This window comes from Crotalus tigris, unplaced genomic scaffold (assembly GCF_016545835.1).
Source record: "Crotalus tigris isolate CLP2741 ecotype Arizona unplaced genomic scaffold, ASM1654583v1 scf7180000018048.2368360, whole genome shotgun sequence".
Lineage (NCBI taxonomy): Eukaryota > Metazoa > Chordata > Lepidosauria > Squamata > Viperidae > Crotalus > Crotalus tigris.
In genome coordinates, this window is record NW_024096794.1 from 2,144,805 (window position 1) to 2,172,132 (window position 27,328).

Genomic DNA, 27,328 nt, shown 5'->3' on the forward strand with positions numbered 1-27,328 from the left:
AATGACACTTTTATCTATTCACAACTAAACCAGATAGTTATGGCAACCAATTCCCCCATTCCCCCCATCCTCTCACTTATTCTATGCATCTAAGAAGAAAACATTATCCACCTTGCTCTTAGGCTTCATAGAACTTCTAACATATATATTTTTAATTCATAAAAACCACGTGCAATCTCTTTGTGGCAGAAAGGGCCTTAAGACAATTAAGTACAAAGACGTAGCTGCATGGGAAGCCCCAACCACACAATGCAAAACTGCAGTGCCCTAAAAGCTCCAGCTGTGCAGCGCAAAGCCACAAGGCCCCAGGAAGTTCCAGCCACCCCAGTTGTAATGCCCTGGGAAATCTCAGCTGCCCCATCCCAGTCACAATCGTCCTCACCACCCTGCACTCCAAGGTCCCTCCCACCTTTGCCATCTTCTTTCTCCCATTACTAAGGAGGTCTGCCTGCCCTGGCCCTTTGCAAGGCAGCAGCTGGCCCCACATGAGGTCATCTTCCCCAGGTCTCATGAAGAAACTGCATGCATGAGCTTGGAAAGAAAGCCTGGTTAGCAGTAGAAGCAAGAAGATAGCAAACGTCAGTTAGAGCAGCAGGGGCCAAGGACTGCAGAGGGCCAAAAGGAGACAGATGGGGGAGGGAAAATGTGGCTGTGGGCAGTTGCAGCACCTCTACAGTCATAAGTGCAAGTGGGCTGGCAAGTACCTGAATTTTGATCTTGTGTCTACAGACAATGGCCATAACTTTGGGAACCCGTTTTAAGTCCCTTAATTCAGCATCATTGTAATTTTGGGTGGCCTCTGAACAAATGGTCATCAGTCAAGGACTACCTGTATTTAAACATTTATATGCTTTGAAATTTCACTACTGTAAAACAGTCCAGAGGGCAGAGGAAATGTCCTTTAGTAAATGTCTCACTCTTCCTTAGTTCATATAAAGACAAAGGGAGGAGAGTGGGAAGCATGTTCAGACTTGCAAGATTCTATAACTAAAGCTTTACTATAAAAGTAGCACTGACCTGCATGGCACTGGTTTCCTTGTCTGGTTTACAGTAAAGAATGGATATGCAGCTGTTAAGCAGCTGTTCACCAAGCTTCCCATCAGGGACTATCTAACTGTCTAAGGCTGTCCTCTCCTTGAACTTAAAGAACAGAACAATATATAGGGAGAAATGTCAGAGAATAAAATCAAGGTAGAAAAGTTCGAGTGGGTGCTCATTTTTTGTTTTTGCAAACTGGAACTGCAGTGTCCTAAACTCAGCCACAATTTTTGGGAGATATCAGGGGCTATTCCACGTACTTTAGGGGAATGTGGGAAGGGAAGGAAGGGGCAAATGAGGAAAGCAGCTTTGTACTGAACCAATGCAAGCTCCTTCCCTTTCAAACATAAATCATGGCATCACACACATGTACAAAAACAACAGATATTCAGTAATTTTAACCACAGTATAGTGGTGGACCTTGCAGGTACCTTGCAGATGGAGGGCCAGTGATGAAGATGTATGGCACACAGCTACAATTACTAATACAATGAAAATTACAGGCTTTGTTATCCCATTTAGCCCTTGGTCACTGTTTGAAACACAAACAAATGTATACAGTAATAGGTCAAATAGATCACCAGAAAAATCCAACAATTGAATCCCATTATAGGGATTCATCTTTTTTTTTTTTTTTTACTTTTTTTCCTTCTATCTTTTCTTCTCTTAGGATTTAAAAATGTTTCTACTTTGGGCCCTTGAGGCTTTTCGCTGACTATTCAAGAGAAGAAACATGTTCTTACTTTAAACTTGTTATTTTTTCAGTTTTAATCCTGTTGACAAGTTTCCCCTGAATCAGTCTTTTGGGACAGAACACTTAGCCTTCTGAGCATGTCTGAATAGATTTAGGCTTCTCTCCACCAACATAATTTTTGAACTTCTCCGCTTCTATATGGCACTCTGATTTTTATTAATGCTTACTTTCTACTTGAAGGGCTCAGAATTCATTATTTAATTTTTGTTTTAGCATTTTCCTCATTTTCTTTTCATAGATTATTTCCAGGACATTAGATTTGTTTCTAGACTTTCAGATTGCTGTCTTCTATTTTTCATCCAAATATGGAAGAACCTGTCCCCGGAATCTCTGCTCCTTATTAAACATCTATAAAGATTTCCTTTCTTGTTGTAATATTTGGACTTAATTGTTATATAGTTGAAAATCTTAGAAACTGTCTTTAATTAACTTGGCTAATAGGAGTTCAAGTGAGGTTAAAGTCACATAATTAACTGCTAACTTGGCCAAAGCTGGGTGTTGTTTTTTTGGGGGGCAATAATTTCATGTAATGAATACAGGTTTTGTCTTTCTTTTCTAGCAGATTTGACTAAAAATGAAAGTGAATTAAATTTTATATATTGTAAGCTTTGGATATTACAGTGACCCCATCTTGTGGTCTAATCCATAATTGTACTATCCCTGTAATTATTTCTTTGCATGATTAGAATTGTTTCACATTCTAATCATGCATATTCTTCTGAATTTTTTCCCCCTAAAATGGGTGCATCTAGCGGTGTGCAGGAGAGCATTATCATGAACCAACACCACACTGGAACTGGTGCCATAGAAAATCCTGCCAAATGTGAAGATGCCAAAGGAGTACTGCTAGTAAAGTTCATGGAGTGTAGTTCAACCATCAATTCAGAAGTCTACTGTGAAACGTTAGGAAAACTCAGATGAGCCATCCATAACAAGTGTCAAGGCATGCTGACTTCCTGTGTGGTGTTGGTTCATGATAATGCTTGCATGCACACTACTAGACAAATCCCCGTAGCCCAGATTTGGCGCCGAGTAACTAGTACTAAAGAATTTCAAACCTTTTTATACATTATGACAAGTGCCTCAATTTGAATGGTGATTATGTCAAAGTAATGCAATGTGGTAATTTTCTAATGTGTATAATAAATGTTCTGTATCTGTGAGTTTCTGTCACTGATAATCAAATTGAGGCTTATTTCCGAACTGCCCTCATATTATCAATGTCCTTTGGAGGACTCCAGACAGAGGTGGACTGTCTGGATTTCTCAGTGGCTTTCGACTACAGTATCCTTCTGGATTGGTTTTGGGGATTGGGAAAAGGATGCACTGTATTACGGGGGTTATCATTCTTACTCCATGGCAAGTTCCAGTCAGCGTTGGTAGGAGAGGAAAGGTTGATCTAATGTAGATGATATAATTACAATAAGACTCAGTTTGGTACAGTGATTAAGACATCAGGCCACAAACTGAGATTATCAGTCACCTTAGACACAAAGCCAACTGAGTGACCTTGGACTAATCACTTGCTCTCAGACCTAGAAAACAGGCAATGGCAAATCACTTCTGAAAAACCCTTGCCAAGAAAGCTGCAAGGACTTGTCCAAGCAGTTTCTGAGAACTGGACACAACTGAATGTAATATTTTACAATCAAGATTAGGAACGGTCTGAAAGTTTACAGACAAACATGAATAAGTTTGAGAATGGGCAAAGAAAATTTAAAAGCTTGATTTATCAACTTCAGTGTATTGCTCATGTGGAAGATCGCTTTCTGTCCTAAGAAGGTCAGCACAATTCCAACTCTGATATCTTCAGACATTATGGCCTTTGGGGTTTGGCAGATTTAGAATGATTTTACTGATTCTATTATTTTTATGTTTGTTATTGTTCAGATGTATTTATTTATTTGGTTATCTTCCTGTATGAAACAGGTTTAGTATCTTCTTCTGTAAATTTTTTAGCAGAATATATATTTCTCTTATTAGGGCCAAGAAACCAAACATCAGAAATATTTGCCCTTTCAGAGAGAAAAGAACATGAATACATTTCATTACTGTCACACTGTGTTGAGAAAACAGAAGTTATCCAGAAGGGTCTATTTTTTTAACCTGTATGCAGCATTTAAAATGACAATTACAAGGCCAATATGCATTAATTGGCTTCCATTTAAAGAAGACTGCAAGGTTCCTCTCTGAAGATAATAAATACGCCAACATTTCCATCACCAGCATTTTGAGAATTAGTAAGAAAGATAGAGCACTTTAAGAATAACTTATCACTTCAGGGCCTGAGTTCTAAATAATTAATTTGCACAAAATATACTACATTAAAATACAATTAAACCAACCAAAGGCAGCGTACGCAGACCTGAAAACAAGTTTTCACACTTGACTAGACTATCAAATGCATTTCCTGACATGTATACTGAATTTCATTTTCTTCTCTTTTGTTTCTCATTATTTTCTTTGGCACTCTCGCTGATCAAAGGGGTTTGCTGAAAATGATGTTGTCTTATTTTTCCTGCTGGGACTTTGCAGGTACTCTTTATACTGTAATCTAATTCCATAAACAAAGGATTGGCTCCTCAATGCTGGATTAGGCAAATAGGAAGCAGCAAGGAAGGAGAATACCATTATCCAATCGCACATTAAAAAACATAAAAAAGACCCACAGAACTGAACAGTCCTTGTTTAAAAATTTACTTTTTAAACTGGATTCACCAGAAATGTCCTTCTTTACTGTGATTCAAAAGGATGAATGTTTATAGAATAACATTCTTTCACAAGATTTTCATTCTTAATTTTGACCTTGCCCTTAATACAATACTCTACAAAACCTTTTATTTTATTTTTTTTTATATGTTTTCTGATTCAGACATTTAGATATTTAAAGGAAACTCACTTGCAAGAAACTTTCGTTCGGTCAGCCACCATGGTCCACTGCTGCTGATTTGTAGAAACTTCAATGTAATAGCTGTAACTCCTATCATCACAATCCCAGAGGAGTAACCTGAAGGGCAGGTAAAGAATTCAAAGGTCACCTCTATATGGAATTTTGTATTAATAATTGAGTTTTTAATATTTGCCATAAATAACATGTATTACTTAGCTTTAAATGTTCAAGAGCAAAACATTTAAATATACAAGTAAGCCTTTCAAATACTAGGGATATGTTTTCGATAATTTGGCTTTCTAAAGTTATCCTGCTTCAGATTTCCTAGCACATAGTAATTCTGAAAAAAATCTTTAAGCTACTGTGCATCAAATTTATCTTTTATCTATTTGTGGGGATTAGTAAGAGATACTTTAAACTGAAGCCATCTTGTTTCTTGGAAGCATTTTCATGAAGATGGCCCTGAGATCTTCTCAGAATTCCAAATACTGTTATTTTCCCAGTCCCCAAAGGTAAGTAATTTGATACTTTTCTTCTAGGAAAAAAAGAGTGGCTAACATATCCATTGTGATGCACAAGTTTTGTGACTACTGGGACATATATATGCGTCTCTAGATCTTGAAAATAATAAATAGCAACTTTAAAGCTATCAAAATTATTAACCGTAACAGCTTTCATAGTTTAGCTTATTAGACATGCTGGAACATCCTTCCATAATCTCTTCGAATTTCCTATTTTTTAAGTTTATAGAACAGTGATTGCTTGAATAAATAGACAACTGAAGTTTAATAAGTAAATATTAATTAAAACCTATGAAAAAAGATATTATTTGCACTGGCAGTTATAACAATCTTCTTAGACTATTTATATTTTATATAAACCACCTCCTCCCTGTTAGAATCTCCTTGTTTGTTTACAACTGCTGGAAAAAGTATTGCTTCTACAAAATTATTTCATTCTTCACTAACAGCTATCTTAAATGCTTTGTTTTAATGCTGAAGGATTGTTGTAAAAGTTGGTGTTCTCTTTGTTTTAGGAAAGAAATTTATTCATTTGAAAGAAAATAACCACTGATTTAGAACTGGGCTTATTATAAAAATATTAAATATGATATAGGAATAAGAAAAAGCTTCATTCTTCAGATCTGTACATTTTTTAATATTGATTAGGCTGATATACTGGTCAAACAAGATTTCTAAAACCTACTGTAGAACCCTCTATATAAACCTAGGGTGTTATTAATAAATAATTTCAAGACCAAAATAAAAGAACTCTGAAAAAAAGAGACTTTCAATTCTCATTAATGATGAGTTTCTGCAAATTAAAAATTCAGAGCTGATTCCATTAAAACTCCCCAAAGCAGCATTCCACATTTGGTTAGGAGAAACATTCAGCTATGTAAAATTCTGCTTTCTCTCTCACTGGCTTTTTATTTAGCACAGATGTCTTTTGGTTGCTCTAAGCAAAGCTGTAGCTAACTTGCTTATTAAAAAATCTGTCAACCTAAGGACAGAATCTCGAATGTGTGTTGAGCTTATAAACATAGCTGTAAATCAATGCAGAGGTTTTAATTATGGGATAAATCTTTTGAAGAATTTCAAGTACTGAAATAAAAACATGTAAAAAAAGGAAATAATCTAATTAGATTTTCCAGTGAAATCATTTTTTATAACTGGGGACACTGCAGTTTCCTTGATTCAAATTGTCAGAGTAACAGGAATTAATATAAAAAGTCAATTATTTTGAATTGTACATCAGTAGGTAATACAATTTTGGCTGCTTAATAGCTTAACTAAAAACCAACTTAGCTGGGGAGGGTCTCAGAACAAAAAGATTATGGATATATGGTACATTTATGTAAAGAGCAGAATGGTTGATCATTACAGAATATTTATCCAGTGTTAACAAAATGATAATGTATGCCAAGCTTAAGGCTATTTTAGTTTCTTGGAAATATGCCCAATTGTGTAAGACTATAAATATTCAGTCAGATAAAAAATGCAATTTATTCCCAAAATGTCATGATAAGTATAAAGTGTCTTGTAACAGGTTAAAAATTACTGATTTATTATAGCCTAAATTTTTGTGAAGGAGAATAAATGTTTTCCTCAGTTGGCAGGTGTGTATATGCATGGGTTAAGCTCAGAGAGCAATAAAAGACTCCATACATGGTTAAAAATGAATAATTTCTAAAACATAAATAGATAACATGAATAAAATAGAATTCAAAATCTAAACTCAGTAACAATTCAATTAAATGTTAAATACAGGCTGAATAAATACATTAACTTTTCACAAGAGCAAAAATTAAATGAACACCTGTGCCTCTTTCAAAGGAATGTTGTGGTATACTAAACTATTTTTCTACAAATTTCTGAATGATGTTATTCCTTCACTGATCAATATGCATAATACTATCTATTACGCTGAGCATCAGCCATTTTTGGTAGAAAGATGGAACATAGAACTAATAAATGAATAAGGTACAACAGCTTTTGCCATGCCATTTCAGACCTTCATACTCTGTGTATAGCTCTTATTTTTTCTTTTTTGCAAAATAAACTAACATGGCTACTCCTCTGACTCTTTGTATTTTAAAGTGTTATTTCATGAAGAGGTAAAAGCACTACATAATTCCACCATCTCTGATATCTCACAACAATTTAACGTGCATTATTTGCCCTTTCAATCTATCACTATATGTCTTCCAAGTAACTGTTTATTCTCCAATATATGTTGTTCTATCCAGTGGCTAAATTTCTTAAAATTTAAAAGGCTACCAATCTACAGTAATAAAGAACTTGAAAAAGCTAAGTTATAATGTGATGGATAGGCTAAGGTCAAAAGAAAATAAAAAGGGGGCAGGGGGATGTATTTCCACAGCATATTAGGAAATCCTCCTATAGAACAATGAATTGGTTTTTGTTAATCAGCTTGCTGGGGACACAGCATACTCAGCCAGCTAACTGTCATCAATACCTAGAATGTTAAACATTTGCATTCGTAGCAGCAGCCTTGTTCACATTTCATTAATTAAAATAAATAACAATGACTCTAATAAAAATGTGATAACATCCACTCACATTTTAGAAAGCCTCTCTGAGCCTATTCCTTTAAGGCAAATCATGTATACCTGTTAAAAAAAGTGAAGCACAAGAGCTGTACCTTAAAAATGAGGGCAGTCATAAAATTAATCTTCCTTGGTTAATAATCCTAGTTCTATACTATGGTTTATTGAGCATAATATTTCTATCCCATCCTAAAGTATATATGTGATTGACTGAGAGTGTATTTGAGCCTGACTGTTTGTATTCTTGATATTTCCATCAAATTTGGCAATTCTATCCCTTTCTAATAATCTGCTAGACTCAATTTACCTTCAGATTGCATTTAAAAGTGTTACACATGTTAGAGGTTCCTGCTTTTAATAGTTTGCCTTTGGACCACTAATCCAGCAGGTTTGTCTGTTTCGGAACAAGAATTTTTATTTCTGTTCAATGTTTTCTAATTATTCTGAAGAGGCAAGTTGAGATGCAGAGAAAATACCCTAGAATAATGTTTCTTGAACACCTGAGCACATAAATCTTTGCAACAACAATAAAGTTGGAAGGGACCTTGGAGGTCATCTAGTCCAACCCCCTGCTCAGGCAGGAAAAAGTATACCATTTTAGACAAATGGCTGTTCAGTCTCTTCTTAAAAACTTCCAGTGTTGAAGCATTCACAGCTTCTGGAGGCAGGTTGTTCCACTGATTAATTGTTCTAACTGTCAGAAAATGTTTCCTTAGTTCTAAGTTGCTTCTCTCTTTGGTTAGTTTCCTTCCATTGTTTCTTGTCCTGCCTTCAGGTGCTTTGGAGAATAGCTTGACTCCCTCTTCTTTGTGGCAGCCCCTGATATATTGGAACACTGCTATCATGTCCCCCCTCATCTTTCTCTTCGTTAAACTAGACATACCCAATTCCAGCAACTGTTCCTTATATGTTTTAGCCTCCAGTCCCCTGATCATCTTTGTTGCTCTTCTCTGTACTCTTTCTAGAGTCTCAACATCTTTTTTACATCGTGGTGACCAAAACTGGATGCAGTATTCCAAGTGTAGCCTTACCAAGGCATTGTAAAGTGGTATTAACACTTCACGTGACTTGATTCTATCCTTTTGTTAATGCAGCCTATCACTGTGTTGACTTTTTTGACAACTGCAGCACACTGCTGGCTCATATTTAAGTGATTGTCCACTAGGACTCCAGAATCCCTCTCACAGTTGCTACTATTGAGCAAGGTAGCACCTATACTATATCTGTGCTTTAAGACGAATTATATACTTTGTGTAAGGACCCACCCCACTTTGCATCTTAAGAAGACAGAACTCTTGGAATAATTCTTCCAACAGGAATCCTTTATTAAGAGAAAATGGTTGCAGGCATGCTAGACAGGACTTGGGGTCCAAGCTCTCCCATTCAAGGTTTTAAGGGGTTCCCCAGTAGTCCCACCCAATCAACCCCCCTTCCAGTGATAGTTTCAAGTATCACAATTCCACCCCGTTTCTTCTTTCTTCCGTCTGGATGGAGACTTCAGATAACTACATGAAAGGCAAATACTCTTCTTTGTTAATGCTAATGTTCTCTGGTGCTAACGCTTTGAGGTTACAATAGGTTACAATAAACACACATTCAGCATTCAGCTCTTTGAAGTCTACTGAAGGAAGTGAGGGCCATAAAGCCCCTTTGTTCTCCCCCTTCTCTCCCTCTTATGGCAGAATCCAAAGAAGGCAGAATTGGGAGTTTCTATATTTGATAATTAAAGATGAAATATGATTGGATTCTGACATCCGGCCCCTCTTAACAATAAGAGAGATCCACCTGAAAGAAAACACAAGTAAAAAATTTAGTTAGGCTTGTTAGGATACTCTGTGTGAAACTTCTTCAATAGCTTCGGGGCTCTGACGTGACGTTTATGGACCCACTCATTTTGTGAGGCAGGGAGGTGTTTCCAGGCAACTAGGTACTGAGTTGTTCCATGATATCTCCTAGAGTCAAGGATCTCTTTTATTTCGAAGTGTTGTTCCCCCTCCACCATGATTGGAGGTGGTGGGGGGGGGATTTTTGGCCGTAGAGGTGACTGATGCTCTCTTTTCAGCAAGCTGCAATGAAAAATTGGGTGTATTTGCCTGAGGTTTTTGGGTAATTCTAATTCTACTGTTACTGGATTTATGATCCTTTTAATTGGAAAAGGTCCTATATATTTTGGTCCAAGTTTTTTACAGGGCTGTAGGGACTTTAGGTATTTTGTAGATAAGTACACCATTTCTCCTATAATGAATGGTGTAGGCTCAACCCTTTTTTTATCGGCTTGTGCTTTGTATGCCCGCCTAGCTTCATCTAGTGATTTTCTGACTATTGGCCAGGTGTTTTGTAGGTTTTCCATCCATTCTTTCAGTGAAGGGATCGTTGGTTCTTTTGGGGTTAACTCTGGCATAGGGTTGAAACTTTGGCCGTTGGCTATTTGAAAAGGAGTGTAGCCTGTGCTGGAGTGGACTGCATTATTGTAGGCAACTTCTGCAAAAGGAAGTAAGTCCGTCCAATCACTCTGTTGGAAATTTAAAAAACATCTCAAATATTGCTCAAGTACCGACTGGCACCGTTCCGCTTGACCATCTCCTTGAGGGTGGTGGCTAGATGTCAATCCCTGAGTGGTCCCTAAGAGGGATAAAAATTCCTTCCAAAATGCAGACGTAAATTGCACTCCCCTATCAGAGATGATGCGTTGGGGTGCCCCGTGCAATCTGTAAATGTGCTGGATGAAAAGTTTTGCTAAGGCCTTTGCAGTGGGAATTTTTTGGCAAGGGATAAAGTGCACCTGTTTGGAAAATAGGTCCGTGACTGTCCAGATAACAGTATTCCCATTGCTTTCAGGCAATTCCACTATAAAATCCATGGCTATTTCCCTCCAGGGGGCTGAGGGACTTGCCACTGGTTGTAACAGCCCTGGCGATTTCCCTTGCAACCTCTTTGCTGATGCACAGGTTGGGCAGCTGGCAACATAACTTTCTATGTCCTTTTTTATTGATGGCCACCAAAATTGCCGTTTAATTAAGTGTAAAGTTTTTACAAATCCAAAATGCCCTGCTGATTTTGTGTCATGGCAAAGTTGCATGAAAGTTAGTCTTTGAGTTGTTGGTATATATAACTTTTCCCCTACCCAAGGCAATCCGTCTCTCATTGTGCACACATGTTTGTTTTTCTGGAACCAATCATCTGTTTCCAAACTTTTTCTGAATTCAATCCCAGTTTGGCTGTCCAGTTGTGGTTTTATTTTGGCTTGGGTTCTTGTGGTTACTGGCGCTGCCAGTTGTGACTCTGCCATTATTGGTCTAGAGTCTGTGGTTCGTGCGCTGTTATATTGGGGCATGCGAGATAGTGCATCTGCCAGGAAGTTCTTTCTTCCTGGTAAATGTTTGAGCTTAAATTGGAATTGGTGAAAATGCTGGGACCAGCGGGCTTGTTTGGGATTGAGTTTCCTGGAAGTTTTCAGGGCTTCTAAATTTTTGTGATCAGTCCATACCTGGAAGGGGATTTTGTTGCCTTCCAGGAACTGTCGCCACGTGAGTAATGCCCAACGTATCCCATAAGCCTCCTTCTCCCATACGGGCCAGCGCTGTTCTGTTTCCGTGAGTTTCTTAGATGTATATGCACAGGGTTGCAATACTGCATCATCATTTTCTTGTAATAGCACAGCCCCCACTGCCACATCACTTGCATCTGCCTGTATTATGAAGGGTTTGTCCATGTCTGGGTGCCTTAGTACTGGTTCGGCAGAAAAAAGTCTCTTTAGTCTCTCAAACGCTGCTTGGCACTCCATTGTCCATGTTAGTGGCTGGCTAGGTTTTACTGAGGATGTTCCCTTCGTTTTTAGTAAGTTAGTGAGGGGCAAGGCTATCTGTGCAAATGAGGGGATGAATTGGCGGTAAAAATTTGCAAAGCCCAGGAAACTTTGTAGTTGCTTTCTTGTGCGGGGTGGTGCCCATTCTAATACTGCTCTGACCTTCTCTGGGTCCATTTCAATGCCCTGTGGGGATATGCGATAGCCTAGGTAGTCTATCCTTTCCTGGTGGAATTCGCATTTTGAGAGTTTGGCATATAGGTGAGCGGCTCGCAGCTTCTTTAAAACCGCTCTGACAAGTTTGACGTGTTCTTCTTTTGTTTCGGTAAAGATAAGAATGTCGTCCAAGTAAACAAGGACCCCCTTAAACAGGTGTTCCCTTAGAACGTCATTGATTAGTTGCATAAAGACTGCAGGGCCCCCTTGTAATCCAAATGGCAAGACTTTGAATTGATAGCACCCCATGGGGCAGTTAAATGCAGTCTTCCATTCGTCCCCTTCCTTGATTCTCACTCGATAGTAAGCTTCCCTTAAGTCTAGTTTAGAAAAAATTTTCCCTTTCGATAGGTGTGACAGCATGTCTTTCATGAGGGGCAGCGGGTATAGGTTGCTTTCACTGATTGTATTCAGGGCCCTATAATCCACGCATAAACGTAAAGAGCCGTCCTTCTTCTCTCTAAAAAGGACCGGGGCAGCCACTTTAGGCTTGGCTGGCTCAATGAAACCTCTCTCCAGGTTTTTTTTTATAAATCTTTCCATTTCCTCCTTCTCCTTTGGGCTCATGGAGTATAATCTGGGCTTCGGGAGTTTTGCCCCAGGCTTGAATTCAATGGTACAGTCTGTGGGTCGGTGGGGGGGAAGCTCATTCGCCCTCTCCTCACTGAAGACTTCAGCAAGGTCCCTATATTCCTCTGGTATTTCTGTTAATCTTTTTTCCTCTCCTATGGATGCTTTTTCTATTCTTGATTCTGGTAGCCTCCCTTGGGGTTTTAAGTCCATAGGGTCCCCCTTCGGGAATTTGATTTCTGTCGTCCTCCAATTTACCCAGGGGTTCCATTTTTTCAACCATTCCATCCCTAGAATCATTGGGCATTCCATACCTGGGGTCACCACAAACGTTAAGTCCTCTTCATGGTTGCCCAGGGAGAGATGTATTGGCAAAGTGGCTAGGGTAGCTGGCACCCCCCCTGCTATGGATCCATCTAGCTGGCCAAATGAGATTGGTTGTTCCAGTCTCCTGGATGGGATGCCCAGATTCCCCACTAGTGTTGGGCTAATGAGGCAGCGGGTACAGCCAGAGTCTATTAAGGCTTTCACCTTCACAGCTTCGGGCATGGGGGGGATTAATATAGTCACTGTTTTGAAGATGGGTGTGATGCATCCACTTACCAGGGGTTCGCCCTCCGAGCTGTCATCTGAGGCATCCACCGGCCCTATGGTGTAGGCTGGAGTCCTTTCCCCTTGGTGAGCAGAGGTGGGGGTTTCTGCAATTTCCATCATTCTCATGGCCGTTTCTTTTGGCTTAGCTGAATACTTTCCGGGTTTGTTGATTTGGGATCTGTCTGGGTTGTGCTGGGGGGCCTTTGAGCGGCATTCTACAGCTCGATGCCCTTCTCTTCCGCACTTGAAACATCTCATTTGCTTCTTGGCTGTATCCGATGATTTCACCGGTTGGTGTGTCAGCTCAGGCGGGGGGCGGCTCCATTGTTTTCCTCGGCGGTGCCTCTTCAATATGTCGATCTCTGCTTCCTCTGCCAAGACGTACCATTCCTCAAGTCGATGTGGGTCCCCTCGGGGCAGGCAAGCATCATATAGATCATAGTTTAGTCCGTCTTTGAAATGGCCAAGGAGGATGTCTTCTGGCCAATTCAGTTTGCTGGCAATGGCCCGGAATTCTTGTGTATACTCAGCCACTGGGCGTTTGCCCTGCCTCATCGTTGTTATTCTTTCACGGGCTTTGCGATCAGCCAGGGGGTCTTCAAATCGTCTTCTCAAAGAGGACATGAAACGGTTGAAGTTACTGAGTTCTGGGGCATTGGAGTCATGCAAGTTCACTACCCAATCCGCAGCTGGTCCATCCAGGGCAGATTGCACGATCCGGATGCGGGCTTTGTCGCTGGGAATATCCTGCCCATATTCCTCCATGTAGCTGAGGACTTGGGTTAGGAAAAACCCCAAGCGTGTTGGCTCCCCTTTGAATTTCACTTCCAACGGTGGACGTCTTGGAATGGATCGGTGCCTCTGTTGTGGGTGGTAGTGCCTTCCGTCCAGATTGCCATCCCATTCAAGGTTTTAAGGGGTTCCCCAGTAGTCCCACCCAATCAACCCCCCTTCCAGTGATAGTTTCAAGTATCACAATTCCACCCCGTTTCTTCTTTCTTCCGTCTGGATGGAGACTTCAGATAACTACATGAAAGGCAAATACTCTTCTTTGTTAATGCTAATGTTCTCTGGATGCTAACGCTTTGAGGTTACAATAGGTTACAATAAACACACATTCAGCATTCAGCTCTTTGAAGTCTACTGAAGGAAGTGAGGGCCATAAAGCCCCTTTGTTCTCCCCCTTCTCTCCCTCTTATGGCAGAATCCAAAGAAGGCAGAATTGGGAGTTTCTATATTTGATAATTAAAGATGAAATATGATTGGATTCTGACACTTTGTAAACTGCCTTTTCTTTCCTTTATGAATAATGATAAAAATCTCTATGGTTCTCTGTATCGAAGATGAAAATGCAACATTTTAATCTCCCACTGAAATCCTTTCTGAAATTTTATGTGCTAATTGTGCTTTACTAAAGTGTGTCAGATTTCACACCAGGCCAGGCAATAAATCTTGACTCTTCAGATGTTTTATCTTCTGTCCTATTTCTCTGCCATGATTTTCCTTTCCATTCTAGGAGTCTCCATCTCATTGTTACTGCTTCTCTCTTGGTTGTTATTCAAATGTCTCCTCCCTCAATGTCCTCCTACTCCTCAATGACAGAAATGTTAACAGGTGATGAATTCTGAGTATTCAGTCCACCAGGTGATTTAGGCTTCTGACGGTCCTGAAAATGGAACTGCCAAAGTAGGTAAGAGGAATGTACATCATCTGCTATTTCCCATGAACAGCTTGTATCTGGGTACCCTTTCTGATGAATAGGATATTCCAATTTGCCTTTCCTGTACTGACAATCCAAAATATATTTCACTTCAAATTGTTTCTCTCCTTCAAGTTGGGAGGAAATGGTGGAGCAGAATTGCATAAGGAGGTGCATCAGGAAGGAGCAGTAGAAAATGGAATTTACTTTCAGTGTGGCTGGAAGCTACAGATAAAAGGCTACAGTATTGATTTGAGTAGTTATGGAGAATGGTTCAATAAAGTTGGCTTTCACATCTGTAGGCAGTTGTTTCAAGGGAAGAAATCTGATAGAAAGCCATATGCGGTCTCCAACAGTAGGAGGCATGGGGAGTTTCCTAGTAATAATGATCAGCACAGCAAATGTAGAAGTCTTTGACATGATCCAGCTGTTTCAGAAAATGCTAACAATTCTTAGAGAAAATGGGAGGCTTCTAAACTGTGGACAACTGGGAAGTATTTGTCAACTGGTTTAGATGGTTTCTGTAGGTCATATGAAATTCTGACATCTGAATAACAGTATGACTATATTATCAAAAGCAATTTAAGGTTTAATGAAAAGATCCGGCCAACTGTCTCATCAGTTTATACAACAAAAATATTATTCTAAAGTAGTATTTGTTCCTTCATGTAACTGCATACAAGGGGCAGAGAACAGAAGGAATTGTTACATCTTAAAGGTGAAATATAGTTTGGAAAAATGAGTTGTAAATGGTATGCTCCTATTAGAGACATGATCGGATAAATGGTGGTTTTCAAAAATGCTCTTTAACAGATAAATTGTTTTAGAATGGAGTCTAAAACGAGAGAAGCCTTTTTGGAAAAGAAGTGAATTACCACCAGAATGGCATTCAAGACTTTAATATGTGGTAGATCAATGATAAAGTCCAAGGAACATGTATGTCAAGACTGGAGTGCAGAGAATGCAACAGTTAAGCTGGGATAAAACAAGAAATAAGCTTTTGATAAGTTTTCCCATAATAAGTTATGGAAAAGAAGAGGATTTGTTTTAAATGCCTGGAAACATCTAGCTATCAGTGAAGAACTATAATACTACCTACCTCAAGGAAGGAAGAATCTTGTTATGGTGTGGCTTTCCCTATTCACAAAGTGGTGGGAGAAATTAAGACGATGATTGTAGAAAGTCACCTCTGTGAGCCAACATATATGGATTGTGCTGAATATGAATTTAGTTAGATGGGAAAGAACCTTCTTTTTTAGCTCCAAAATCTATGTGTTTAGAGTAGGGGAAGGAGTTCAGGCATTAATGGAGATCAGAGGAGGGCTATAAAATAAGTAATATTCTGCCTACTTGCTCTCTGGACTAGAAATGTACATCAAATTAAGAAAAGGACTATGCCCAACTGATTTGGTGCTGGTAAATGATTCACCTTTCTGTTGTAGATGATCCAAATTCCTGAGATCAGTTCAGACCTTGATAGTATATCCCACTCCTTGGAGAATATCTCAGTTTATAGATTTGCTGGTGCAATCAAGAATCTATTGTTTTCTCGGTGATTATGAATCATCAAGGAGTTGAAGCTGTAAAGCAGTCCCAATCCACAATATTTCCACTATCATGCTTTACAACTGGGTTGAGGGTGTTTTGTTAGAGTGCAGTATTTTTTTTCCAGCAAACATGATATTTATCATTCATGCAGAAATGACATTACTGATACTTGAAAATGTCTATCTTGTACTGTAAGAAAAGCAGATCTGGCACCATTTCCAGAAGCTGAGAGACATAGCAAGTCTGGGATCAATGGCCACAATTACGAAAAAAAAGTATAGCAAATCATCTGAATGATGTCATCTTTATGAACAGCATTTGGGTGACAGGCCATATCACTATTGTTTTTGAGTACACTATTGACCAATTAACATTAAAAAATCTTTCCTATATATTCCACAATATGGACTACAAATTCACAACATATACAGTAGCTATAGACACATATTTTCAGTGCCAAGCATTTTGAAACATAAACATTATTTTGTCCATTTATGTCAGTGCCTTTCATATCTTTACCATTCTAATATCAAACTACGATATAAGAAACCAAAAGTAAAGAAAGCATAATTCCTTGCATTTTATTTTATCGTAAGGAAATGATTTTTTTTCTTTATGCTTCTCTATCGCAGGTGTACTATAGTGAAACTCTTTTGTTTTTAAAAAGATTATAATAACTTACACGTATAGAGAAATCCTAACTTCTTTTTTAGAGTTGAATATTTTGCAATAGTCACACATCTTTAAGAAACTTTCCATTTTCCTTCTCTAATAACTCTCAGCAACGCGAATATTTGTCTTTGACCTTATACCACAAATAGTGTTAGCCTCCTCCAACCTGCCCCTCCCCACCAAAACTAAAAAAAAAAAAAAATACAATTAGAAGGGAGGTAGCAGTTGGTCAGAAATTGTATACTGAGTTTCATGGATACCCAAGAACTTTATTCTACACTTTTTCTCATTTAACATTTTATTTTATTCACACTGACTCATAGATAAATTTGAGGAGATAAATAAATAAACATTTCATCAGCTCAAGGCTATGCAGTTGTAAAAATCACACAGCAATATGAAATAAAACAAACTGAAAGCATTCTGATTCTGATGCGATTTTCAGTGCAAAATAAATTGCCTGCCCTCAAGTTATGTCATTATTTTCATATCAAATGTGTGTATGTGCATATACAGACTGGTTTGCTTTCCAACTTAGGTTTTGTATGTTAAGAACACTATCAGTGCATGAAAATATGAACTTTTCACAGCAGCTATCAGGAGGTATGTATTCTCATTACTAAAACTATTTTTACATGAAAAAAGAAATCTTCTTACTGAATTGATCCAATCATGTATGGCTGCGCCAGCTGCACAACAATAGCACCACTGCCTAGCTGATGGCACGTATACCCAGAATCCCAGTCATAATTCTTTGTGTCTCCATTCAACAAAGCATTGCGGCTACGGCTCACGCCCTCAATCACGCTGGCACAATCTGCAACTGTTGCAACGTTCTCAGTGGGAACTGAAAATTAAAATACAAAAGAAATCAAAGGCAGGCACAGGCAACTCAGTTCCATCAGTTTCTCTATCTGGGGAAGAATAAAAATAAACAAAAATGTTACTAACACAGGAAAACACGGATACATTTCAGAGGCAAGATTAAAAATGAATGAGCAATGAATGAACTGTATCAGTGAAGGCCAGAAATCTTTTAACTTCAAACTAGTTATACAACAGAACATTCAGCAAACAAATATTTAGATGTATTGTAACAATTACTGTGGTTAACAAACTTGAATTATGCATTCCAAAATCCATAATCAAAAGTTGTTTCGAAGAAGTGGATGAGAGAAGGAGAGAAATAAAGAGACCAATAACCATCACAGCAGACAGGTAATAGACACTGCCACATAAGTGTGGTTGTTAAGCAGTCCTCCTTCTTCTATTACTTTCCAAGCATCTGAAGTAACATTAAATTTCTACTGAATCAAAGCATGCACTGTAGACATAAAGCTGTATAAATTCTATTTGTGCAGCTTTTAGAAACAAAATTCAAGATCAGAAGTTGCAGCATAATTAATAATCTATTAACTCATCTTATTTTTTTCATTTTCAATTGATGTTATATACCTGAATATTTTTTTCAAATTTTTATTCTCCCCCTTTTTTGCATATATAAGACAAGCTGAGGAACGTACCAATACTTCCTCCTTTTTCCCCCACAACAGCAAACCTGTGAGCTGAATTGGCTGAGAGTGACTGGCTAGAGAATGCCTAAGATGGCCTAGCACCAGTCTCCTGGCTTCTAGGCTGGCACCTTAACCACTACTCAAAACAGGCTTTCACATTAAGAGGATTTCACTCATAAATGAATTTAATTAATCAAACTTAATGAGGGGTGTTTTGATTCTAAGGTGTTCCTAAAACTTGTTTTCCTTGTTTAATTAGTCTCTTATCTATATGAAAACAAACTATATTTATTAAAAATGTTCTTTTGGACTATTTATGAGTAATATTGCCCATATTAATACATGCCAAAGAAAAGCTTGTTGCACTATTTTACACAATAGGATAGTAGAGATTAATCAAATAATTTCAGCACACAGAAGGTATCATGCTGTTTCAGTTCCCAAGGGAGGATTGCCACTCCCCATTTTGAATGTTCATTATTGTCTTTCATATCCATCTGATAAATGTATTAAAAACACCATCTGGAAGAGATGTCATTCCATGAAGCATTTCAGGTTTTTGGGTTCCCTTGGCTTTTCCCTATGGTATTTCTGTCTCAATCTGTGTAACCTTGTTTATAAAAATGCACTACCAGGAACAATACTGTGTTGCTTCTGAATTTTTTTTTGTCCTTCAACTAACTATTACATGTAACACATGCTATAAGATGTTTTCTTCTATTTTTGTAGAACATAATATTTCTTCACAAATTGAATGTACCATTAGAATGAAAAACACTCCATATTAATCCAAATACACCGCAGAAGCAAACAAAATGCTTGTTTTAATGTTTTTTAAACTGTTTTATAATTTTAGAATTGTAAGCTGTCCAGGGTCACTTGGTTGAGTTGGACTGTTGTAGAAATTGAATAAATAATAAAAAATTCAAAAGAATAAAAATAATAAAGCTGAGTTAGCTAAACTTCATGTTATTCTTTCTGGCTCATATCAGGCAACAGGTGGTCAACAGACTGAATATATTGTGACACAGTAACATTTAAAATTAATGTCATTTTGAAGACGTGACCTTAAAATTTTGTGTGTGCGTGTGTGTGTGAAATTTGGATTGCTATATATGTACACACATGCACATAAATATATATCTTCAGTAATACCTAATGACAAATGAGCAAAAGGAAAAAAATCAGACATTATCTTTAGTTTTTTTCTAATTTGACAATGGTTTTTTTTAAAAAAGTTAGAATATTTACTGAAATATTTTTTGCATTAATTGGATTTTGTTTGATTAAAATTTCTTATATTTATTTCAAAAAAATAAGAAAATATTAATGTAAAACACACATTTTAGACAATGGCTAAACTATAAATTCCACGAGCTATCAAATGCTATGTTTTGTTTGTCCACATTCTGATCCTTCTTCTATGGTTTATATGTGAACAGAAAAGCACAGGATTTCCCCCACAATGTCTGACAATTTTATGATGATAGTTTAAGCTGCTATCTTCAATATCTATTTTAGGTTTATTCCTGCTTATGGCAAAACAATTGGCATTCTTTTGTTACATAATTAAAGACGAAAAATAATTACTGTGTTAAACTTTAGCACATTCTTTTATAGGAATTGGCAGAAATCGGAAATTCAAGAAATATTGATAACTGCTAAGTCAGAGATAATTCAATACTACTGGTTGTAATTGGATAAACAATAAATGGAAAAAAGCAGAGATAATCATTCTTAAGAACTGACAGAGGAAGACCAATAATCACTCGGAGATAATGAAATCCTTACAATGGAGAAGACATCATTATTAAATTGATGCAGCATTCTAACATGAGCTAACATGGGATTGACTATCTAATACAAGATAATAGAAAAGAAAGCTGATATGGCACAGCAATTAAGACTGCTGTTGATGTTTCCCTCTTCTGAGCTCAAGTTAATTGTTAAGTAGAAGAGGAGGATTCTAGATTCATAGGAAAAAATGATTTGGTAAATGCAACAATATAGGAGATAGTTACCTGAATTTTACTAAGATGGTTTACTGCCAATAATATATACTTCATGCAACATCAATGCAGATTCTACACATGAAACCAATATGTTTGGAACCAAAGATTGCATAAAACAAAATAAAAGGAGCAGTGCAATCCAGTTATTACTTTCAGGTGCGTGAAGAGATCATAGGCTCTTAGGGTCAAATACATGGATTGAAGTTTAAAGAAAGTAGGTGTAGTAGTAAAGTACAGTAGTCCTTGGGTTATAACAGTTCATTGAGTGACCATTCAAAGTTACAACGGCACTGAAAAAAGTGACTTATGAACATTTTCCACAGTTATGACCTTTGCAGCATCCCCATGGTCACATGATCAAAATTCAGATGTTTTGCAACTGATTCATATTTATAACTGTTGCTGTCATGTAATCACTTTTTACGATCTTCTGACAAGCAAAGTCAATGGGCAAGCCATATTCACTTAACAACTGTTACTAACTTAACAACTCCAGTGATTCATTTAACAACTGTGACAAGAAATGTAGCAAAATGGGGCAAAACTCATTTAACAAATGTTTCACTTAACAACAGAAATTTTGGGCTCAACTGTAGTCATAAGTCGAGGACTACCTGTATGTCCTGAAAAACATGGAAGGGAACATGAAAATATATGGAAATATATAAGGAAACCATGGAAATATATAAGGAGCATCATAGGAAAATAAAACCCTAATCCTAATTCTGAGATGAAAAAAATTGAGTGGCTTTCAAAACAGTTTACTATGATAGCATATGCACGCACGCAAATGCACATACCCACAGAGAAGATGACTATGCTGAGCAACAAAAAGGACATTTTGCCACTGAATCAAGACTTCCAGTTTCAAACAAGAAGGATATGTAAAGCCAAGCATGGATGTCAATAAATAAAGGAAAATAGCAATAAAATAAAATATTTTTTTAAAAAGATCAGAGGAATCATGGGACAACTCACAGCTAAGGCAAGGATACTCAAGAATAATTATAGAAGAAAACAGTGGCAAATGAAGAAGCTAAAGACAGAAGGAAAGACTACATGTAATCCCTTTACAAAAAGGATTACCGGTATACATTTATAGAAACATTGAAAAGTAGAAGTACAAAAGGTAATAAATTAGCAAATAATTCAAATGTGAAAGTATCAGACACAGATGAAACATTCACCAAACTATTAAAAGTTGTAGGAGAAGATGCTATTCAAATATTAACAGCTCTCTGACAGCAAACATGGAAGAAGACTGTGTAATTCAGAATTTGGAAAAGATTAGTGTATACCTACAGTATACGGATGCAACAGAATGTGCCAGTAACAAACTTGCTGCACTAATATCTGATATAAGAAAAAATAAAATGCAACCATGGACAGGAAAGACCTTTAAAAAGAGAAAAGAGAACTGGATGGCAACAGCTTCACACAGAGAAGACATTAAATTGGTCAAAAAATTCCTCACTAAGTGAAAGATAGACCAATATTTTACAACACCAATGTATGCTACTAAGAAATTGATTTGACTTTTTCATTCTGTTGGACATTTAAATGATTTCTATAATAACCACTGCTGAGCAAGAGAGAAATGAGCATTTACTGTATTCATTTTCTCCTTTTCCCAACATTTTAAACTATTTCTCCTAGACACAAAAAGATACGCAAATGAAGCCTCAGTGATTCATAAACGCTACAAAAGTTTCCATAGAGGATGTCCAAGGACATTCCATTTTTTTTATATCCACTGTTTGGCTGCAACCATTATTTACTCTTCCATCTCTCAAGAGTACTAAGGAATAGTATAAAGAAGGGGACATAATTTGGAGATAGGAAAAGAGATTTTCAGTTGTGCATATAACCATATAAACAAAACTTTGCCTTCCAAAAATATCTAATAAACGATAAAGGGTATTTTTAACAGTGCAGTTGGATAGGATCAAACATTTTAAATTATAAGAGTGATTCCATTGTTTCAAAGTCAACAACAGGTTCCTATTTTTTTCCTAAAGCAAATGGAACATACAGAGTTTAAATAAAATAAAATGAAGTTATTTGCCAATTTGTGGAAAAGTTTCTAACCACTATCTGTAGGCCATACATTTTTTATTGTGTTATGACTACAGGAAACAACTATACCAGAGTTTGCCAGAGATTTCCAGAATTTTGTAGAAAACATACTAACAATTGATCCCTGTGAATAGTCCTCAGTATTGCTGGAATTGGGTATGTCTAGTTTAACGAAGAGAAGGACGAGGGGGGACATGATAACAGTGTTCCAATATCTCAGGGGCTGCCACAAAGAAGAGGGAGTCAAGCTATTTTCCAAAGCGCCTGAAGGCAGGACAAGAAGCAACTAACCAAAGAGAGAAGAAACCTAGAACTAAGGAGAAACTTCCTGACGGTTAGAACAATTAACCAGTGGAACAACCTGCCTCCAGAAGCGGCGAATGCTCCAACACTGGAAGTTTTTAAGAAGAGACTGGACAGCCATTTGGCCAAAACGGTATAGGGTTACCTGCCTGAGCAGGGAGTTGGACCTGATGACCTTCCAACTTTATTATTATTATTATTATTATTATTATTATTATTATTATTATTATGGCAAGATTTGCTATCTAAAGTGATACCATTTAAGGTAATACTAATTAAATGATCAATTTTTATTGTGAGATTTGCAGCGAACATTTGGCATTTACATGATACTGCTACATAGACTCTATGATTTTAGCCTCATTTCATAATTATTTCATATATACTCAAGGCCCACAGGACAATTCTACATTTCCCTGCTGCTCTACCAATTCTGCTGCAATATACAATCCCAAAGGTGATTTTTCACGAGGCAGCTGGACCTCCTCCTCCTCCTCCTCCTTCTTTTGAAAGCAAGCAAGAAAGCAAGAAAGTCCAATTGCCTCTTGAAAAAGCACCTTTGGGACAACCATGACCTGGATGACTTAGAATCTTCATAGGCATACAATACACAATGTTGCCAGTTTTGCATAGCAGCAGTCAAAATATGTCAGAAGATGACCTGTATCATTTCTGACAAACTTAGCAGACAACTTTGCCTCCCAAAAAGTAGAGAAGGGAACTAGGGGATTAGCCATTTTGGATCTAATTCTCGCTAACAGAGATGAAATGATAGAAGGTGTTGAAGCCACAGGAACCTTGGGGGGAAGTGATCATGCAATATTGGAATTCAACATTATGGAAGCACAAGCAATAGAACACAGTCAAACTAGAGTCTTGGACTTCAATAGAGCTAATTTCAATAAACTTAGAGAGGGCTTGGGAAGGATTCCATGGATGAGAATCCTCAAGGGGAAAACAACTCAAGATGCTTGGGAAATTTTGAAAAGTGAGATAATAAAAGTCCAGTCTAGCACAATACCAACAAAGAGGAAAAATTACAGCTCTCAAAAGAAACCAGCATGGCTGCATAAAGAACTCTCTGATAAATTGAAAGATTAAAAAGACAAGTATAGAAAGTGGAAAGAGGGCACATAACTAAGTCAGAATATCAGCAAATAGCCTGAGCTGCAAAGATGAAGTGAGGAAAGCTAAGGCTCAAAATGAACTAAGGCTTGCGACCAAAGTCAAAAATAACAAAAAAAGCTTCTTTCAACATATACTGTAAAAAACAAGAAAAAAGTGAAGGAAATGATTGGTCCATTAGTGGGTGAAAGTGGCAACAAGGTGACAAGCAACAGGGAGAAAGCAGAACTATTTAACTTGTTTTTCGCATCTGTCTTTACACAAAGGGAAAAAGCAGACCAACCTATCAAAAATAGTGCCATAAAAAACAGAATAGAAACACAAGTTAAGATAGGCAAGAAAATGGTAAGTGAGTACCTGTCTAGCCTAGACAAGTTCAAATCACCAGGACCAGATGGATTACACCCCAAGGTTCTCAAGGAACTACTACTACTTGATAAGATAGAAAAATTTGGGTTAGATAGCGTCACCATCAGATGGATTCGTAGCTGGCTGACTGGCTGTACTCAGCATGTGGTCCTCAATGGAATCGCATCTACATGGAGGGAAGTGTGTCGTGGAGTGCCCCAGGGCTCTGTTCTGGGCCTAGTGCTCTTCAACATGTTCATCAATGATTTGGACGAGGGGATAGATGGGGAACTCATTAAATTTGCAGATGACACCAAGCTGGCAGGAATAGCCAACACTCCAGAAGACAGGCTTAAGATATAGGAGGAACTGGACAGACTTGAACACTGGGCGCTATCTAACAAAATGAAATTCAATGGTGAAAAAAGTAGGCAAGAAAAATCAAATGTACAAGTATAGTATAGGGGGTACCTTGTTCAATAATTGTGAGAGGGATCTCGGAGTCCTAGTGGACAATAACTTAGATATGAGTCAGCAGTGTGCTGCAGCTGCCAAAAAAGCCAACACAGTGCTGGGCTGCATTAATAGAGGGATAGAATCAAGATCACGTCAAGTGTTAATACCATTTTACAATGCCTTGGTAAGGCCACATTTGGAATACTGCATCCAGTTTTGGTCACCACGATGTAAAAAAGAAGTTGAGACTCTAGAAAGAGTACAGAGAAGAGCAACAAAGATGATTAGGGGACTAGAGGCTAAAGCATATAAGGAAAGGCTGCTGGAATTGGGTATGTCTAGTTTAATGAAGAGAAGGATGAGGGGGGACATGATAGCAGTGTTCCAATATCTCAGGGGCTGCCACAAAAAAGAGGGAGTCAAGCTATTTTCCAAAGCACCTGAAAGCAGGACAAGAAGCAATGGATGGAAACTAATCAAGGAGAGAAGCAACCTAGAACTAAGGAGAAACTTCCTGACAGTTAGAACAATTAAACAGTGGAACAACCTGCCTCCAGAAGCGGTGAATGCTCCAACACTGGAAGTTCTTAAGAAGAGACTGGATAGCCATTTGTCCGAAATGGTATACTTTTTCCTGCCTGAGCAGGGGGTTGGACTAGATGATCTCCAAGGTCCCTTCCAACTTTATTATTATTATTGATCGTCGCACAGTCAGCCAGATGTTCACACTGGATTTGGCATTTTGTCTACCTATCTGGGATAGGCAGATGTGGATGTTTGATGTTATTACAGATATCGTCGCAAGATGGAGGCGGTTCCTAGTAAGGCCGCCTTTTGTAATTTTTATTATTATTATTATTATAAAGCAGTTTTAATACCATGTAGACCATGGGTCCCCAATCCCCAGGCTGCAGATCAATAGGAAATGGACCAAGCAAGCGAGCAAAACTTCATCTGCCCATGTGCAGGATCTAGGTAGCATGCGAAACCACATGTCCCTGGTCCATGGAAAAAAAGAATTCTGGTCCCCGGTGTCCAAAAGATTGGGGTACGCTGATGTAGACCATTATTATAGTGTTTTGTATTAGATTTATTGTATTATTTGTACTAGACAGAGTTAATTTTTCATATTTTGGTCTGTTTATTGCTTTTATCTGTTCTGTTAGATTTTTTTAAAGATTCCATATATATATATATATATATATATATATATATATATATATATATATATATATATATATATATATATATATATATATATATATTCTGAGGTTTTTGCGGGTGTTTGTATGTAGGTCTTTGGTTATTCGGGTTGTCTCCCACGTAAAATTGGAAGTGTCTTGGCGACGTTTATATATAAGCTTGTTATATATATAAGCTTGTTAAGTAATTTCATTTTTGCATTTTGTATTTTCTGTTTTTAAATTCCTTATACTTCACCCTCCTTATGCTGGTCTTTGAATATAATAAAGGTCAAAGACCACCTTAAGGACGCTGAGTTACAAAGAATAATAAAGGTTTATTTGATTTGGATATATTTTTTAAACAAATGATAAACTGCATTATCACTGACAATATAATTCCCATTCTATATCACTTACCTATAAGTCCTCTGTCAAGAGTGAAGGTTTTGTTAGTGAACATGCATTCAAAAGCCACAATATGGAAAACTTTGTTTACTGTGTTGTGTGTCCCAACTATTCTGATATACCTGTAAGTTAGAACAAAACAAAACAAAAATCAACAGAATGAAATATGTAACACAGCACTGATCTTTACTAATGCCGCAAGTATCAGTTTATTTCTGTCTTGAGAGACTACAGTACCAAGAGAATGAAAACACTGGCTTGTAGTAAATGCATAAATATTCCAGCTATATGAGAAACAACTTTCCAACCCACCTCCATCCCATCTAGTAAAGAGTATGATAGCAGCACTTTGCAAAAGCCATTTTTTTTAGTGCTGTGGTAGCAACAACAACACAACTAAGATTTTTGGGCAAACCTTAGTAAAAAATAAGTCAAAACTTACAGTATTAAAGAAAGAAAATAATTACATAACATTAGAGAAGGAATCTTTTCTTTAATGTATTAATAAAGAAAAAAGGAGAAATGTGAAAAAAACATGAAAAGAAAAGAATAAAAGCATATATTACATATAGGAAATCATTCCTTCTCATTTCTGATCATAAATCCTTGACTATATGAAATAACAATGTTCAATCTTAATTACAAATAAGGCAAACATTTATAGATAATTCAAGACTGCAAACCTGGTATTAAGATCATTAAGGACTTTTTCTTGAACAGCGGTCTTTTTTGTTATCCCCATTATTCAATAAATCCATCAATTATTTATATATTGATAATTTCCAAGTTTCACGTACATTTAAAATATATTCACATCTTTATATCTGATCTGTATAATGTAATGTCATATTGATTCACTGATTTACGTTTAGAAAATTAAAAACATTGCCATTCATTCAATTTTAAACACTTTGTAGGGTAAACAGTAAATATGTCAAAAATATTCTCACAAATTAGTCTTAACAATTAAGATTCCTTAAAACTCTTAGTTAATGATTTTTTCACATGGCAAATTCCAACTCATTGTATCTACTGGATCACATATTTTA

At 37.3% G+C, this 27,328-nt stretch overlaps 1 protein-coding gene across 2 annotated transcripts in view; it reads right to left on the reverse strand.

Annotated features, from left to right (window-relative positions):
* BTBD9 (BTB domain containing 9) overlaps positions 1-27,328 on the reverse strand; it is a 126,847-nt gene that overhangs the window by 28,847 nt on the left and 70,672 nt on the right. For both annotated transcript variants that reach the window (XM_039347057.1, XM_039347058.1), the window contains 3 exons: positions 26,292-26,401; positions 17,514-17,703; positions 4,692-4,799 (listed from right to left, as the gene is read on the reverse strand). In XM_039347057.1, coding sequence (XP_039202991.1) covers positions 4,692-4,799; positions 17,514-17,703; positions 26,292-26,401 — 408 coding nt within the window. The remainder of the gene's footprint in view (positions 1-4,691; positions 4,800-17,513; positions 17,704-26,291; positions 26,402-27,328) is intronic.